General features: G+C 52.6%; 1 protein-coding gene across 2 annotated transcripts in view; it reads right to left on the minus strand.

Moving 5' to 3' along the window:
- GRIK3 (glutamate ionotropic receptor kainate type subunit 3) overlaps window positions 1-18,736 on the minus strand; it is a 224,836-nt gene that overhangs the window by 12,825 nt on the left and 193,275 nt on the right. For both annotated transcript variants that reach the window (XM_004740762.3, XM_004740761.3), the window contains exons 11-13: window positions 16,127-16,350; window positions 10,555-10,673; window positions 7,934-8,151 (exon numbers count right to left, since the gene is read on the minus strand). In XM_004740762.3, coding sequence (XP_004740819.1) covers window positions 7,934-8,151; window positions 10,555-10,673; window positions 16,127-16,350 — 561 coding nt within the window. The remainder of the gene's footprint in view (window positions 1-7,933; window positions 8,152-10,554; window positions 10,674-16,126; window positions 16,351-18,736) is intronic.

Consider the following 18,736-nt stretch of genomic DNA (forward strand, 5'->3'; position numbering starts at 1 on the left):
CATCATATTCATGTTCTCATCCATATACTATCTACACACTAATGCATTCAACTAACTTCTCAATTATCCACCTAGACTTTTACTTATCCATCCATCCATCCACCCATCCATCTATTCTTTCATACATCATATTCATGTTCTCATCCATATACTATCTACACACTAATGCATTCAACTAACTTCTCAATTATCCACCTAGACTTTTACTTATCCATCCATCCATCCATCCATCCATCCATCCATCCATCCATCCATGCATCCACCCAGACTCTCCTTCTCTGGCTCCATTTATCATTCAGAACTTTCTCACTCTGTGACTGTTCCTGCCCAGACTCACTGTAGTAGGAACCTTCTATCCTGCTCCTGCTTCTATCCAAGCATCCATCCAACCAGGCATCCATGCATCCAACTGTCCATCTTCTCATTCATTATTTTCATGTTCTCATACTACTTGTGCACTACTTACACATACTACTTACACACTAATTCATTCAACTGACCACTCAACTGTCCACCTAGCCTTTTACTTATTTATTCATCCATCCATCCCATTCCTCCATCCATCCATCTATCCTTCCATTCCTCCCTCCACCCATCCACCCATCTATCGTCTCATATGTCATATCCATGTTCTCACCCATATACTACCTAGGCACTAATTCACTCAACTAACTACTCAACTATCCATCTAGCCTTTTACTTATTTATCCATCCATTCATCCATGCGTCCAACCACCCATCTATCTGTTCTCTTACCCTTCTATCAGTCACCTAACCATCTATCCACTTGGCCACTTCACCCATCTTACCCACTCACTCTCTCATGAAGCCAGTCATCCATCAGTAAACCTCAAACACTGGCATAAGTAACTCGAAAATGAACCACTCAGGAAGTCCTGCCCCACTACTTCTGTCTCAGAAAGGGATGCAAACTCCTCCCTGTATCCTTCCCTAACACCCCATTCCTCCTTTACACAAGCATGTTGAGCAGAAACAGGGTTCTGACATTAAAACATAGGTTCTTTCCAGTAACACCCCACCATAAATAGAGACAGAAATTTCTTTTGGGGGTTGGGGAGCTGTGGAGGCTGATGGGCTTTGAGGAAGACACATAAAAGCCTCCAGAGGGTGAAGCAATGCCATGAGGAAGACGGAAGAACACCAGAGAGTTCAGGCCAGTTGACAGAAGAGTGTGAAGCTGGCTGCGATGCTGATTCCAAGAGGTTCTACTCTCCCAGCTCCAGTGCCAACAAAGTCACACCTCCACCAACTTTAGGCAGGTGGCTCTGAAATCCACATTCCTAGAATGGTCACCGACAGTGCATATTCTGTATCTTGGGGCTCCCATGTTCAACCATATCCACTCATGGTCTCTGCTTCCCTTTAAGTTCCCTCCTGTTTTCCAGTGATGCTGTGATTCTAGAACCCAGCCCCGAAAATCTCCCCTCTAGCAGCGCTGGTCTGAGACAGGGAGGGATATAGCCAGGGCCATGCCTGGAGCCTCGGGTCCCTCTCCCAACTCCTAGGCCTAGTCACCAGAGGTCTGAGTTCCTGTCACTGGACTGAGCTATAATCACCACCCTAGGGAACGGAGTCCCACAGATCTACGGCTCCCACGTCATCCTGCCTGTCCCAGCTCCACTGGGAACCTTAATAAGCATTGCTTCAGGGCCAGTCACCCAAATCAATTAATGGAATCGTCTGGAGCAGCCAATACAGGGCGACGTGCCAGGATGGAGAGGCTTTTTTTATCAGTAAAATTGGCAAGAAAGTAAGTTTCAGGCTCACGACTTTCAATTCCAGCCTCCTCAAAGAAGTAAATTGATTTTCCCCAACTGAAGATACTTAATCTTGCGAATTTAACATTTCTGTACAAGAAAAATGTATATAGGTATATATATAAATATATATCAATTTCAAAGGGAGCTGAATCCCAGGGAACGTGTGCAGAGAGGCAGTGGCAATGTGATTCCATGCGAGACCTTGGGTATCTTCCATGGTGGAAAGGAGACTTTTCCTCAAATTAATTGGCTTGCTTATCCCGGGGTGTGGAGGTTTTGGCCTTATCAGATCCACATACTCAAGCAGTTAACCATGTCTCGGATAATTTCCATGGGGACCAGCAGCCTCCCTGAGTCTGCTGCCTCTGCCTGCCCTTGCAGCCCACCTTGCCAGGACAGACCCTCCAGTCCAGCAGTAACACCTGCTATTGGCAGGTGCCCCTTGAGGCTTGTGTGTGTGCATGGCGGGGGCAGGTGGGTACTGCGGACTGGCCCGTGCAGGCGAGTCTGGAGGTGAGGGCTGCAGGCTGGGGCTGGAGGCAGCCGGAGGGGTCAGCTCTGCTACTTGGACCCTGGTGTCATGCCAACCTGTGTTCAAAGGTCAGCTCCTTCTGCAACCGCAGGCCAGTGACATCCCATCTCTGAGCCTCATTTTCTGCATCTGTAAAATGGGCATTAGCTGAGCACAGAGCTCTGTCCTTAAGAAGTACTGGATAAGTGGCTGGCATTGTTATTTCTCTCAAAGGCTCTGTTTTCTCACTTGGAAATTGGGCATAATCATTTCTACAGGACAGAGTTTCTACAGAAATTAAATGATACAATGCCCTGGGTAGAATGCCTGGGTAGTGTTGACAGGGGCTGGGGAGGGCACCACAAATATGGAAGGAGAGAGCGCTGAGTAGAATTCTGAGAGCCTAGGGAAGCTGTTGCCTCTTGGCTTCCACAACTGTTGCTCAGCGGGAGAGCAGCTCCGTGATGCCAGATCCTTCACATTTTCAAGAAGCTCAAAATGTGAATTTTTTAAAATGCAAAAATCTCTCAATTTTAAAATGCTGGCAACTCACATAAGAAAATGTCAGCAATGTATGGTCCCCAAAACCGTGTCTGGGGGCTGAGCAGGCCTATGTATCACCACTTTCAACAACAAACAACAAGAATGGTTAACACTTCCTACAGTGTGTACTCTGTGTCAGGTGCTCGGCTGTGACTCTGTTAAGCCGTTTACGCGAATTATCCCACTTTGCCATCTTGATAACTCTGCGAGGTGGGTACTATTGTCAGACCCGTTCCATAGGAAGGCACAGAAAGGTCCACAGTCATTCCAATGTTCAGTTGCTTCCTCTCACTCCTGGGCCAGCCCCGCACCTATCCCTGTCCCTCTGCCTGCCCTCTTGGGGTCTCTTCTATTCTGAGGATCTCGGGGCTCCTCCTAAGTTTTTAGTTCTGTGCAGAGGTAGACGGTCATCCTATGAGAGGCACCAAGGTCCCTCCCAAAGCCCCTGGTCTCCCTCTAGAGAGACTCAGAGGACAGGACATTCTCCAGGTGTCTACTAGTTGGTCCCTCTCCAAAGTGCTCTAGTTAAGTCCTCTGGGGACTAACGGGTAAAGGAGAAAATAGTTCAGACTGCTTCCTAGTCTTCTGGGTCCACCAGCTGGAGAGGTATGGGAATCGAGTGCTCCTGTGTGCCTGGCACTGGGCTAACCACCTTACATCCAGCCGTGGGCTCAGTCCTCTCGCTGACTGCCGTGTGGGGGGAATCCATATCCGTATCATACAGGGGGACAAACTGAGGCTCAGAGAAATAAAGGGACTTACCCCAGTCACTCAGCAGAGCCAACACCCAGGACTTAAGTCCTGATCTGACTTTTAAGACTGGTGTGACCTGACTGTGCCAGGCTACATGACACTGAATCTTACCCAGTCCCTGCATTTTGGGGGTCCTACTTCTCCTTGAAGTCAGGGGGGGTCCAAGGCTGGATTGGCCAGCAGATGTGCCAGGAGAAACTGGAAGCTGAGATGGGGTGAGTCTTCCCGCTCAGGCAAGAGTCTGCCGAGCACCTGGAAGGCGGATTGTTGGACTGGAAGCCCTCTCCAGGCATCTTCCAGGCTCCGTCGCTAGGACCTGACAAAGTTGCACTAAGGAATGGAGGGTTTGATGATGCTGGAGCCCTGGGGAGCCTGGGATTCTTGGGCCCCAGCTCTGGTCTCTTCCCTGAGCGGGGCTCCCTCACCCACAGTCCCTCCCACTGTATTGGGCCCCCACCCCCACTGCAACACAGAAGGGGGCTAAATCCTTGGAGAAGCCTTCCTCCAACAGCCTCTCCCTTCAAAGCTGCCCACTGAACACGCTTCCCCAATGTTCTCCTTTACATTTTGCCTACATATTTTTACAGCCAAACAGTGCTTTCAAAGACTTCCTTTTTCATCTCCTAATTAATTTTTATCTTCCGAGACGGAGGGAGGACAGCACAGGAGACGCTGTTTGTGATGTCTGCTGCTCCCCGACAACTCTTCAAATGAAATTTCTTTTGGAGCACCGGTGCCCCTGACGTTGTGCATCTCCCAGGCTGCAGGGTGGGCATGAGGGCTCTGGTCCCCCCCACCTTCATGCCCGCCCTCCTCTGAGCCTGACACCCCCCTTTCCGCTGCTGCCTCTGGATGGAGTGGGTTCTCTCCCTTGAGTTCTCCTCTCAGCCAGGGGCTCTGCCTGAGGGGCCGCAGCCTACCCAGGAACACACGCTAACCACAGGATCGAGGTACCCTGCCATGCCCTCCAGGATGCCCAGGACTTGGCCTGCTCACTTCCTGTCCTTAATGTACCTCCTGCATCTGCTCCCCTTGGCTCCTCCCACCTCTTGGTTCATCCTTTGATTCAGAAAAGGTGGCCACTGGACGTGAATCCCTCGAGCGGCTACGTCCTAGGCGGCAGGACCGCTTGGATTGGGGCGACAGTGCAACTGGCTGTGTGGCTTGGCTTTTCCCCCACTGACTCCCGGACCGTGGTTGACTCCTTCCAGAAGCCACAGGCACACAGGGACAGAGAGCATGGGCACCGGTGCTAGATGGCGGGGGTTCGAATTCCAGCTCTGCATTTCACTAGCTGTCGATGGCAGGCCAGTCCGTGGGAAGTGAGGTCCCTTCGGATCCCACCTTCCTCAGGTGTCGAGTGGAGATGAATGATCATAACGGTCTCTACCAACCAATGTTGTGAGGATGAGACGCGTGAATGCGGGTCGAGTGCCGAACGTGGCTGGCCCCGAGTCAGTGCTAGACAAATATTACTATTACTGTTGACCTGGCCAATGTCTCCCGGACATCCTGTGGCTACTTCTGAAGCTGATCCCTGTTCAACCCCAGTGCCATATCCACTCACAGGCAGCAGCGGGGAGGACTAGCCCTCCAGAGACCCTAGAGTGGGTGTGCGGAAGGGTGCTGCGTGTGCACACGGAATTATCTGTCCTTGCGTCATGCTTCCACCACTGATCTGCTGTGTGATCATGGGCAGATCACCCACCTTCTCTGTTTCTCCAGGTTAACCTCAGGTTTTCTTCTAGCTCTAATTAGAAAATGATAATGAGGAGGCTACCATCTCCCTGGGGAGAGGGCTGGGGAGTGGAAGGGGGACGTATGACTGGAAAGCCCAGCTATGGAGGACCGGGGCTGGGAGGGTGGGGGAGGAAGGAAGCTAGTCCAGGGAACTTCTGGGCAGGTGCCACACTTGTAGCTCATGATCTGAGGTATCCCCAAATTCAAGCCCCTCTCTGCTTATGAAGCGGTCCCATTGCTGCGGTCCCTGAAAGGGAACCTGGCCTAGAAGAACTTCACTTGAATTCAAGCAGGAGACAATGTGGCCAGACTTCTAGGAAAATTAACTGCTGATTGGGAGAGCCAGAAAGTGGGGGTTGGTTCTGCAGAGGGATGCGGAGTGGCTGATTCTGGCCAGGAGCCCTTGTGAGCAGGGGCCCTGGTGCCCCCACATCCCAGCTGGGTGACAGCAACCGTGTCCCTCCTCTGCCCTCCTTGCTGAAGTGTTTGCAGGGAAGGCGCGTGAGGGCGGAGCAGCCTGCTGGAGGTGCTGCCTGATACCGAGGACAGCAGCTCGGTGGGGAGCTGGAAGCAGGCTCCTGGAAGCCAATCTGAGCATCTTAGCGTGGAGGGAGGCAAAGGCATCCAATCCGCTGCAATGAGCCTGCACTGGGCTTATTTATGCTGCTTCCCTTTGATCGGGAGCCCTGCCTTGAGATGGACTCATGTGTAATGTATGAGATTCTCTGGCTCAGTCAAAGGGCTGGACCACAGCCTGGGGACAGGCATGAGCAGTCACACACACGAACCGAACCATCACACCTGCAAACACATGCATGCACGGGCCATCACACACACACACACACACACACACACACACACACACAAGCTATTACACATATACATGCCTGGGCTACGACACCCACGGATGCCCATCCCCCCATGTTCACTTGTCTAGATACACCCATGGGGACATTCAGGCAGATAGACACACATACAGTCTCCATGCACACATGCATTTAGGTGTGACACACACACACACACGTCCATACACATACTGACAAACTGCTCACATGAACACACACCCAGGGTCCCAGAGAGCTCCTACCGTGCCCGTGACAATGCTTCTATCCGCCCCAAATGCATGACAGTGACCTCTCGGGAAGGCCACATTGGCTACTTCTCAGTGGCAGCAGCAATGTCATAGGAGGGGTGCCCCTTTCCTCTCTCTCTCCTCTTCACTAAACATCTGCTTCCACCCTCCAGGAGGGTTACAGGGGAGGGAAGAATGCTGGTGGGGCTCTGGTGTGCAGGAGGGAGGACCTCTCCTCTCCCCTCTCCTCCATCAGGCCCGGCTGGAGGCTCAGTCCATCCCTCCGAGGCTTAGCCTGGAAGGAGACCAGAGCTGGGGGTTCAGAACCAGGGCCCAGGCTTCCAAGTGACTGATAAATAAATAAAGGGATGAAAGGACCCACAGCCCCCAAGTTCCTGAATCCTGACCATTTCAGAGAAACCGTGAGAGCCGAGGTTCTCAGGGTGGGCCCGGGACCAGCAGCAGCAGCAGCAGCAGCACCTGGGAACTCCCTAGAAACTTGCTTTCTTGGCCCTGTCCCAGACCTACTAAACCTGAAACCCAGAAGGTGGGGCCCAGGAATCTGGGTTTTCCCAAGCTTCCCAGGCGATTGGGATGCACATTCAAGTCTGAGAACCGTGGCCTAGAACATGGGGTTTTGGGGGAAAGCAGGCCTGGGCCTTTCAGCTGTGAGTGCTTGGGACAGTCTGCTTCATCACTCCGAGCCTCAGTTCCCAAATGTGTGACGTGGAAATAATCATAGTGCGTACCTCATAGGACTGGTCATGAAGATTCAGTGAGGCCAAGCTAGGAGTATGGGCCGCTGTGAGCTCTTGGTGATGGCTCTTGTGATTTTTACTTTCATTTCCAGAAGGACATTTACCAGTTCTCAGGGTCTGTCAGTCTCCTAAACCTTAGCTACGCTAGCAGGTGGAAAACCTTGGGGACCTGAGTCAGGACACTATAAAGCAGGAGGAGCAAGAAAGCCATGGCCAGATCCTCGTTAAAACTGACCTGAGCAGGTGACGGGGTCTTTATCCAGACATCAGCAGTCCAAGAGCGTAACATGTGAAGAAATGCTCTTAAATGATTGTTTAAGTTTTAACCTCCTCTTTTCCTTGAAGGATTTGCCCCCTGCTGCCCTCTCAGTGGTGGAGAGCTCCCAGCCAAGGGCAGGTCAGGCTCTTGGGACACAGATGCCACTGAGACCTTAGCCAAGGGCAGAGAGCCCCCTGGCTCCCACACCTGTCTGTGTGTCTGGGCCATGCTTCCCCTTCCTTCTTTTCCAGTCTCATCTTTCCACCTGTCCTCCTCTAAGGATTGAAGAAAACAGCACACTTACCCTGCCTGTCCCAGGTATGAAGATTTGTGCTGGGACCAACTCAGGTAGCCACATCCTCATCAAAGCTCTCTAAAGCCAATTGGTCTCAAACAGGGAGGGATGGCCCGAGCCCTGGGGATTCCTGACCCATTGAGGCTGTGAAATGAGGGGTGGACAGCGAAGGGCATGGGAGGGTCAGCTTGGGGCACTGCAAGGGAGGGAGAAGCTCTCACCTTGAAGAAGGTCATGGTGGCCCCATCCTTCACAGCCCCATACTCGATTTTGGTTTGCTTGGCCAGGTCATCAGCAGAGTCGATGGGCGATTCCATGCGCTCCACGGTCAGAAACGCAGCCAGGTTGGCCGTGTAGGACGAGATGATGATGAGTGTGAAGAACCACCAGATGCCCCCGATGATGCGGGTTGATAGGGCTTTGGGCATCAGTTCCGACCCTGGGAGAATGGAAAAGGCAGATGGTCCCTGATGTGTTCTAGGGCTGCAGTGCCTGGGATCTTGTTAACAATGCACCTTCTCAGGCCGCCCCCCGGGCCTCCCTGAACTGGTCCCTTGAGGGGTGGGGCCCAGCAATCTGGGTTTGGGAAGCCCTCTAGGTGGTTCTGATGCAGGCTGAAATGGAAAAACCACTGCTCTAGGGCCACACACGTGCATGTGTTTCACAGGCTGGTCGGCCCCGGTCACCCGTGGTTCAGAACGCAGGGGGGTCGAAACCATGGGGCTCTGGAGGGATTTCTGCTCCCAGCCCTCTGTGATCGCACCAGATGCTCTCCCTCTCTGGGACCCCACAAAGCCCGGAGAGTCGTCCTTCCTCCGTCCCAGCCTCACACAAATACCGTGAGGCTGCTGCGGCATAATTGGAGGAGAAAGTGTGTTACAAACACAGGCGGTATACAAACACAAGATTGCCTGCTGGTGCTTTACAAGGGGAGAAAAATCAACATTTTTTGAAGCTCGTCGCCGAAACAGATCCCTCTTCCTCCCCGACCTTGGGTGTGGAGCACAATTTAGATGAAACCTTCTAACTGAAGTAATTAACTAGGCGGCTTTCAAGAGATTTAAATAGCAAGTGACTCCTGAACTTTCCAGAATATTTGGACCTGCAATCTGAAAAGTGTCTGCTTTGATATGGATGATTTTTTTTTTTCCTCAAAGAAATCACTCAAAGGAGAGAGTTTTTCAAATACAGAACTATTTTTCTCCCTCCTAATCAAAACCTCGTGGGGGAATACATCAGGGGCTGGGGCTTTGAATATAGCAGCTGGAGGAGGGTGAGGAGAAGCAATTTCTGCACTGGGGGGCTGTCAGGTCTTTCCCTACTGTCACTGAAAAAGGAAAATGTACGAAGAAGCAAGGTGAGGCTTCGGGACACTCATTAGTAGAGGGGACAGAAAGAACACTTCCGTTGAAAGCCGCCTGTCGCTTCCCAGCTCTGGAGACCATGGAGGCTCCTCAGGGTCCCCTCCCTCCCCAACCACATGCAACCTCATCTATCTGCCCCACCACCCCCTGCTACCTCCCAGATTCCTCCAAGCTAGGGCTAGAGCTGTCCCCCCATCCCCCACGGGGGAGAATGACTTATTGGCCTGGTGGACTGTGCCAGCCTCTGCTGGACCCCGACCCAGGCTCCTACCCTGGCCTGTGTCATGGCTGGGAGATTGCTTGAATTGGGGGCAGCTCTCTCTCTCTCTCTCTCCTCTTCCTCCTTCATTCAAGCGCCCAGCCCAGGGCTTGGGATGTAGTGGTCACTCAGGACACGCTGGGATAATAGCATTCATTTGGCATTTGCTGATGGATGTCTACTGAGGGCCAGGGTTTGGACTGGGCCTTGAGAACACACACAGGTGAGTGAGGGACAGGGTGTTTTTGGCTCCTGGCTCCCCTTCCCTTCCTTGCCCCCTTGTCACCCACTGCCCCTTAGCGGGATCCTAATAGAGGCAGAGACTTTGGTTCTGTCCCCATTCCCCTCCCCAAGTTAAGAGGCTCTGGACATGTGACTCGACAGGCAGAAACAATGAGCTTGTGGCTCCTGCTCAGCAAGGCTAGGGAAGGAGAGTCCTCCCTGGGCGGAGGTCTCCTCTCCTGGTACCTGTCCTTCAGCCCATGGTGTCTCTGCACCCAGTGCAGGTGCTCTGCTCCCTGAGACATTTGAGCAGCTGCGGATCGGGCCAAAGGGCAGGCCAACTGGTCAGGGGCAGGTGCAATATACCTGCCCTCCCTCTGGAGGTTGTAAGACAGCACTCTCCTTCTGTGCATACCATCCCTGAAGCACCCATCCCCTTAAACATGACCCTTCTCACTCCCACGCTCCCCATGGCCAGATGGTCACCGAGTCCTGCTCCTGCTACACCCTGAAGCTCTTGTAGTCCATCTCTGTCCTTTACCCCCATGGCCACGACCTCCGTTCAGGTCTCACCTTCTCATTTCTGCAACAGCCTCCCACCCAGCCTCCCTGCCTCCAGTCTCCCCCTTCCTCTGCTCAGCCTGACCCAGCTGGCATCTAAGGTGATGGGGCCAACAGTGGGGTTGGGGCTCCAGCAAGCAGGATGTTGTCCATCCACCGCGGCTGTAGCAGGAGAGGTTAGGGATAGAGCCCTGCCCGGCACGAGTGGGATGGCTTCTCTGTTTTCGCCTCAGACTCTGAGCCAGTCCAGCCCCAGGCCTGGTGGAGGACAGGGACCTGGGACAAGGGTACACACCCAAGTCCCCAGGTGTCTCCAACCCGCTGGCAGCTCCGCAGGTCTGAGGCTGTCCTGGAGGCTGGGTAGGCTCTGCCGACTCAGGAAAGGAGGCACCCCCACGCTCCGGAGAGGAGATCCCTGGGGAGAGAGGGCACCCACCTTGCTGCATCAAGGACCCCATCCCGAACCAGAAGCTGTTCAGCAGAGTGAAGTTGTTTTCTACCACCTCGGAGCCGGGATTGCAGGGATGAGCATCGTACCACTCGTAAGGGCTGAACCTGCAACAGGAAGAGGGGCAGTGGGGCAGAGCTGCAGGGGGGGGGGCAGGAGGGAAGGGGCGCCCATGCCACGGGGCGCTGCCTGCTTAGCCAACATCGCTGGGCCGTCACTTCAGCATCAATTTACTCAGTGCTCTGCTGGGGAGGCAGGGAATGGAAAATCAGGGCCATTTTGCTTCTTGTTCTTTATTGTTAGTGCCCTTTTCTGGTTGTAAAAGTAATTCAGCAGCATCTCTTAAAATTAAAAGCGCACATGCCCTTCAACCTAGCAATTCTGAGACTCATTATCCAGCCTAGAAAAAACACCCGTACAGGAGCATAAAGCGAAGCGCGCGAGGGTGTTTATCAAAGCATTGTTTGTAATAGCGAAAAACTGGAAACAGCCTAAATGTCCTTCAACAACAAAATGATTAAGTAAACTCCGTCAGAAGCGTGTTCTGCAATGTCACACGGCTCAGACAGGAGGATGAGAGATGTCCGGAGGTCCTGACAGTGAAAGATTTTCCACCCGTACTGTTTGCTTACAAAAAAAAAAAAGTGATAAAAGATAAGAATGATATGATCACATTTATATAAATAGATTCCTAAAGATAAAGTGCTATGTCTCTTTAGATACATGCGTATACAAATACGTTGGAAGAGTCTGGAAAGAGTCCTAATTTAAAAAATATCAGCGTTTGCCTCTGGGGAAGGGAGTTAGGAGGGCGGCAGGAATTTCTGGGCAGCCTGTTGCTTTAGGTGGATTAGAAGAATTTTTTAAAAATGAGAACGGGCTTTTCAATTACTTGTATACTTAAAATGGAAAAAAAAAAAGCAAAACATATGCTTCATAAAATATTCCAGCAGTATAGAAGAATACAGTGAAAAAACAAAAGTACTCCAGGATCCACCCCCGATGAGAACAACGTGTTACGTAATTGTTCTGATTTTTCTCTCTGAATATACAAATACCTGTATGACAGGGAAAGATGGTTCCTTAAAGCCTCCCACTGACTTCTAAGGAAGAGAAGTCCTGATAACCGGAGGGATCTTTGTTTGCTGCCTGAATTCCAGGTGGGGATATGGAAGCTGGAGGAAGCTAGAGCGCTCTGGGGGAGACGGGGAGACTCTGGAGAGAGCCCCCCAAGAGGCCCACGTGGCCGGCATGGCTGACGTGGCTGGCGTGGCTGGTGTGAGGTAGGATGCTGACATGAGATGCCCAGAAGGAGAGGCATGTCCAGTGGAATTTTGTTTTGTTTTTTTAACGTATGATACGCTTTAAGTGTGATGTTGTGACTCTTCCATCCCCCTTTAAAAAGCTTTAATAAATTATACATTGATCGCCAAAGCCCGCGTGAGAAGAATTTTGTTTTCACAAAGTGGGAAGATTCTACACATATGAAATTTTAAAGTGAGGCTTCCAACCAAGATGGGGATATTCAAAGGGAATGACCACGAACTGGCTGGAGGCTCTGCAGATCCACAGGCAAGAGATAAAGGCTGAAGAGAGGAGAGGCGGAGGCTGCTATGGGAAGCTTCTGGAGAAAGCCTCAGGAGAGCTGTGCATTTTGGTGGTCCCCACATTCCCCACGTGACGTCCTGGGAGAGGAGTGTCCGTGGGACTGCTGAGGGAGCTGGTGGGCGGCTCTGTAACGAGGTGGGCCCCGCCTAGGGGTCCGGAGGGCAGGGGTTGGGCTGATGCGTGCCTCCCAGGTGCACGCAGGAGGGGGTAGTCCCTGCCGCAGGGTACTGGCCCCTGCATGCCCAGACGCAGCCAGGTGGGAGGACACCAGGCCCACAGCGTTTCCCTGGACCGGATGGGCCCAAGCAGCAGAGAGATGCAGCCCAGCTCTACCCTGTGTCCTGTCCGAGAAGGGCAACGGGACTGCGACAGGGGAGACCATGGGGCAGGTCCTGCTGAAGTGGGCCCCTGAGCGGGCCAGGCCAGGTAAGAGGTCTGATGTGCGATCAAAGGCAGAAATGTTGAGGACTCTACTGAACTCAACCTTCTCATTTCTGAATGGAAACAGTGTTTGTGATTAGAGAGACCCCTGGGGTTTCTGTGACCTGGATATGAGCCAAAAAGTGACAGACCCCAGGCTGAGTTTTCATGGGGCAAGGAGAACCTCAGCCCTGAGCACACTGGGAGGCTGGGGGAGGGGGAGACCCAGTGAAAATGATTCCGGATGAGACCTCACTGGTCCTGAGTGTCTTACACACACACACACACACACACACACACACGATACCTGTGATTGTGTTTAAACACAAGAAAGTATCATGCTGTAGTGCTACCTAGAACTTGGGACTTTTCCTCTTACTAAGTCACCAGCCTCTTTCCAGAGCGGTTCTTCTGGATCTCCTTGCTCTCTGCAACTACTTCAGAGGTGTTTTCAACCACTTCTCTGTTGCGGGGCTTGGCCTGTCCCTGTCTCCATTGTCGCACACTGTGCTGGAAGAAAGAGCCCTGGGGACCCCTCCATGGGCACCCATGCTGATGGGCGGCCCTATCCTCGGAGGAGAGACTTTCTAGATTTGGGGGCATTATAACGTGGGCTCAGTGGTGATTTCAATAGGCTAAATTCCTAGGGGGTGGACCTGTTTCTCATGCTCAAACCACCCAGCTCTAGAAGGAGCCTCTTGGTCATCAAGTAATATAAGGGCCCCGGCTCCTCACTGCCCCTTGAGGTAGACAGCGCAACGGGGGCCCATTTTACAGATGGGGAGGTGGTTTGGAGCAGTCAGGTGAGGGCGCCCCTGCCATCCGGGAGCTGGAAAGTCTGGATTCTAACCCCCAGGCCACAGGAGAGAACAGGAGCGGGCTAGACGCTGGACAGTAAAGAAGGTGTCCCCGAGGTTAGTGATGGTCTTGGGTTAATGGCTTGCAGCTGCAAAGGACTGTCACCATCTTGCACAACGGTAGGAGCTAGTGGAGGCTGACCTAGCGATACTCAGTCTCCATTCCTGGGAGAAGATGACGTCCAGCCAGTGACAGAGGTGTAGACAGAGCACCGGCTGGCTGGGACCATCTCTTCCCCAGATGTGACTGGAATGGGGCACCCAGGACTGGACCTGCTGGCAGTTCACCCTTGTTTCTGCCTCCTGTTTTAGGCATGTAGGGTTATCTTCTTCCCCCAAGTCCCAGCTCCCTGCCTTCTGTGGTGAGAAGGCACCCTCCCTCCCTTCCTCTCTCCTTCTATGTGTCCAGGTGTAAAGCAGACTATCCTGATGGTAGAGAAAGGCCTTGGTCAAGGCATGGACCCCTGGTGCTGGACAGACACAGGCCAGGCCAGGTGAGTCTGCAAGACAGACAGCCCGGGACCATGCCACAACCGCCCTGCAGGGAGTCTGGGGCCCTGCCCACGCTTCGCGGACTCCAGCTCTCGGGCAGCGGTGTCCAGCTCTCCTGCTGCCAGCATGGAGTGGTCTGAAGGACACAGACCACATGGAGGGGGGACAGAGGGCCACAGCCACCCTAGAGCTGTGTCGTGCTTGACCTTGACAGTCTTGGACAAAAATCGAGTTAGTGGCTACCTATAAAAACCATGAGGTGTCACATAAAAAAATCTGAGTCTGTCTAAACACCATGAATGCTGCAGCACTGGGCCTACGTTCCAGCCCAGAGCAGTCGGTTGGGGGCGACAAGCCGCTGTCCCTCTGGCCAAGTGTGTGTCCTCTGGGCCGCTGTGGCCTCTCCCCTTCCCTGCCTCCCTTCCCTCAAGCTTCCTGTCCAGCCCCATGGGCACCGGTGTTTGCCACGCCCATTTAAACTGGACAGGTCTTCCTCGGGAGTCTGACTCTGTAAGAAAAAGCTTTCTGACCTCGGGCACTGGCTGAGCCTCCCTGAGACTGATTTGCTGCTTCTACAAAGTGGGGGTAATTATCCCCACCTCACAGGACCTTCGTAAGGATCAGGCGGGGTGGGTGTGAATTAAGTGACTGTTACATAATAGGATAATTGTACTGTGACGCTGTTCATGGCCCTGTGGCTAGGTCCCTTGTCCCTATCCTGTCCCCTCAGGTGCCCTGCGTCATTCCAGCAGCTGCAGAAGTCTCATCTCTTCCAGAAAGTCTCCCCAGGTAGGGGGCGAAGTGGTCCCCCTACCTTCCCTGACAGGAGGCAGGGGGAAGCAGGCTGAAAGACCAGGGGTTGGAGGGGGGACTGGGCGCACATTAGAGTCATGCTGGAGAAGCCGGAGCTGTTTTCTAGGGGTAGGGAGCCCCGAGGGGGTCGGAGTTGCTAAAATTATGGCGAGAGCTCTGGAGAGTGTCTCCTGCTTTCTAAGTCTTGTTAGGCTGTTAGAGGAAGCTGCGTAATACAGGCATCTCCTGAAGGCTGGCCGGCAGGGCTGGGTGGACAGGCGGCCCCCGCCAGCTGGCAGCCGAGGGTTTCGGATGCAGGACAATTTCATGCCTCACATCCTTTCCTTTGGTCTCTCTCTGTGCGGGAGGAGGGAGCGAAGGCTTTCAAAGAAGACTTAGGAGGAGGAAAGGCCCAAACACGAAGTCCTTGGATCTCAAATTGCCTCTCCAGAGAAGTCTCTCTTCATATTTTGTTAGGGTTTAGAGAAAAAAGAACCAGAGCAGTGGTGGCGGGACCCTGGAAGGAGGGGGCAGAGGGTCCAGGGCCCAGGAGCCACCCACTTGGGGCCGGGGCAAAGGGCAAATGTCCAGGTGGCCAGGGATGTGGATTACAGACAGAATCCTAGGTGGTGAGAGATCAAATGCCAATCACTTGTCGTTAGGATGGCTTCGGTGAGCCTCAGATGTCTTCCCTTCCTGGGGGTGGAGGGATGAGATAATGATGTCATGTAATGCCTCTAAAGCACAGAGCACAGTGCTTGGCAAACACCAGGTGCTCAGCAAACACTGAGCTAAACCTGTGCCCTAGTGAGCTCCTCCCACCATCCACCAGCAAGTATGTGCTGTGTCTCCTTTGTGTGAACTACCGAATGTGCAAGGGTGTGGCCTGCGTGTGTTAGGGACGGGGGCGTACGTGCCAAGTTTCCGCACATGCGCCCGTGTGTGCTTATGTGACACGATTCCTCCTGCTGTGTGGACCAGGAGGACACAATCTGCCTTGCACATTTCAGTCCACTTGCTGGACCATCCAACACACCTAAGTCTGCTGTCCTGGGTACCTAGCCAGGCAGTGCAGCTCTGGGCAATGACTTAGCCTCTCCAAGGCTGCTCACAGGGTTGGGATAGGACTGCTGCCTCCTGGTTATGGACACAGACCAGGGGATGGCCTGGGGAATACAAGCTTGGCATGTATGCTTGTATGGGGGGGTGGTGATCTATGGAATATTCCTCGAAGGATATAAAGGGATCTGAGCCTCAGCGAGGGAGAGAGGAGCAGGCACAGCAGTGGCCTGAACCTTAGCCAGTGGCTAAGGACTACTGAGGTGGGGACCAGTCTGGCTCCCTGAAACCCTGACCTTGGGCCAGAACTCTGGCCAAAGCATGTCCCTTACCTGGCAATGACAAAGAGGACACAGCTGACCCCCAGATAGGCGAGGAGCACGTACATCCAGATGTCTGGGGACAGGGGGTTGAGGAAGGAGAAGACACTGGGGTTGGTGCCATTGGGCTTTCGATACAAGATGCTCACACCAAGGGTCATGAAGGGCTTGGAGAAGTCGATGGCTTTCTCGCGGACGTGGGTAATGGTCAGGGGGGCCACGGCCAGATCTGCCTTCTGCAATGAGAGGGAAACACACACACAGAGACAGATGTGAGTAAAGCTTCAGACTAGCAGGAGACAGGCACCTCTTCTCAGAGGAGGAGGAAGGAAGGGAGTGAAGTGGAGTCATTTCCAAAGCCTTAGGGTCACCTGACCACAATGTTTACAAGTCCTTCTCCTGGGCCAGGCTACCCCCAGTGTGCTGCAGAGACAGTGATGAATTAGATGGAACCCCTGTCCTCCACGAGCCTCATGGCCTTCAGGAAGAGGACAGTGGCATCCACATGCAGAGAGGAATTCTAGGAAAGCTATACCCGTGTGGTTCATCCTCAAAATGGTGCGCGGTCAAATAGATACAGTTCAGCAATCTACAAACATTTAAAAATAGCTCATGTTCTTTATTGGTGACTTTCAAACATCATGAAGAGGACACAGAATCCAGAACAGACCTTGCTTGAATCTGCTTTCCTCTCCTAGCCACTTCTTGACTGCTTCTCCCTGTTTTGGATATTCTATACTTCCTAAAAGCCTTAAAATCCAGTTGGACAAAAATAATACCCTCTTTGGAGTCAGAAGTGAGTCCAGCACCCTCTTCAATTGGTGAGGGGAGGGATGAGGGCAAAGAAGAGGAAGAAAGGAAGGGGGTGGGGAAGGCTAGGAATGTTCCTGTGCTGGTCAATTTTAGCTCATCACAATTTTAATGAGGGTCTAATTAAAGGTCTATTATCTCCTTGGTCTGAGCTTTTCCTGATGAACAGTCTCCCCACTGTTCTCCTGCCCCATGAGGCCCCATTCAACGGCTTCCTTTTTCCCACATTCCCTTTTTCACCTCCATGGTTTGCACACCCATGCCCTATTGAGAATGTCCTCTCCCTGTTGGCTCTTACCAGCTTTCTGTATTTCTTTGCACATGCTACTTCCTCCAAGAAGCCCTCCCTGATAACCTCCAATGCTAAACCCCCATGAAGCTTGCTCTGCCTCACAGTAAGGTCCTACCTGGCTCAGTTGGAATTCAGGATCTGTGGTCATGTGACTTTCTGTCTTACCTGCCTATTTGCCTGTGTCTTCCTAAGGGCAGTCAGGGCATAGCTGATGCACTGCTTTGTCCATTCCTAACCCCCATCTCAACTCTGTAATATTTGTTAATAGAGTTTCCTCTGGGATGGCTCCTGTGGATATTCACATATCAAAATGTGAACTGAGTTATCACTTCCCGGTGTCGGGGATGGGCTGGACAGAAAGAGAGGCCAGGTCCTGAAGACCAGCACTAAAGACCCTGTTGCAAATGTGGGATGGCTGCTCTGAGACTCCTTTCCAAGGCAACAATCTCTAGGCAGCTACCCAATGTCTTGGTCCAGATTCATTCATTCATACATTCATTTTATGAGCTTTGCTAAGCACTAGGGATACAGAGCTGAGCCATGAAGACATGGTTTCTTGCCCCAGGGCTTGCAATCTAGTCGGAGAGACGGACACTAATCAAACCATCTACTAAGTGGTAGCTGCTAATGCCAATTCTGACTTCACCAATCCTAGATTAGGAACCAGCAACCAATTGAAATCAGACTTTAAGGAAGGGAAGCCTGATCTGGGTAGACTCCGCAGGTACCCCAGGCTGTTGGTGGGGGATGCTGGCAGACACACAACTTTGACATTGCCAAGCCAATGTTTTTCCTTTTAAAAGAAGCCCCCACAGTTGATTATTGACATTCAGAACCTAAGCGTTCAGTGAACCTTAGGACTTGGGATGGAGGGGGAGGGGGAGCCTATTAAAAAGCATTCATCATACTGGGACCTTCTGTTTGTCAATTTCTGAATGTGGGCATTGGAAATTGCCTAGCTTTGAAGGCAGAGGAAGGAGAATGTCCAGCTGCTGCCACCCTGGCCCCCTGGGGTCCTCAGAGTGTGTACAAAGGAATACAACAAAAAGAAGGGAACTATGAGGGAAGGTGCAGAGAGAGTAATGTGTACCTGCTTGATACCAACTGTACTCCAGTCTGGGATACAGGGCTGAGCAGCTCCTGCTCTTACAGACTTTCCAGTCAAGTGAGCCCCTACTGGGGGGTGCCCATAGGACTCAGTGGGGTGGGGACCTGGCTGGGATATCCTGGAAGGTTCTTTTGATTCCTGAGTTCTAGGATCCTCTATAATGTTGGCATTGGGGAGGGGGGTAGTGGGCTTTTGTTCTAGAACTTGGCCTCCCCTGGTCCTGTCCCTTCAAAGCACATTGGTTTGGGAGAGCCTCAAAGTCAATGTGCCAATCTTCCTCTGGCTTTGATAGGAGGTTGGATGAAAGGACTAGCGACGGGAGGATCTTGGTGTCTGCAGCCACGTTTGTTTCATGAGAAGCGGTCCAGGACTGGCGAGGAAGCCAACTGCAGGGCTGTGGGACCTCCTTCTT

The sequence above is a fragment of the Mustela putorius genome, unplaced genomic scaffold (assembly GCF_011764305.1).
Source record: "Mustela putorius furo isolate JIRA1106 unplaced genomic scaffold, ASM1176430v1.1 tig00003853_pilon_pilon_pilon, whole genome shotgun sequence".
Classification (NCBI taxonomy): domain Eukaryota; kingdom Metazoa; phylum Chordata; class Mammalia; order Carnivora; family Mustelidae; genus Mustela; species Mustela putorius.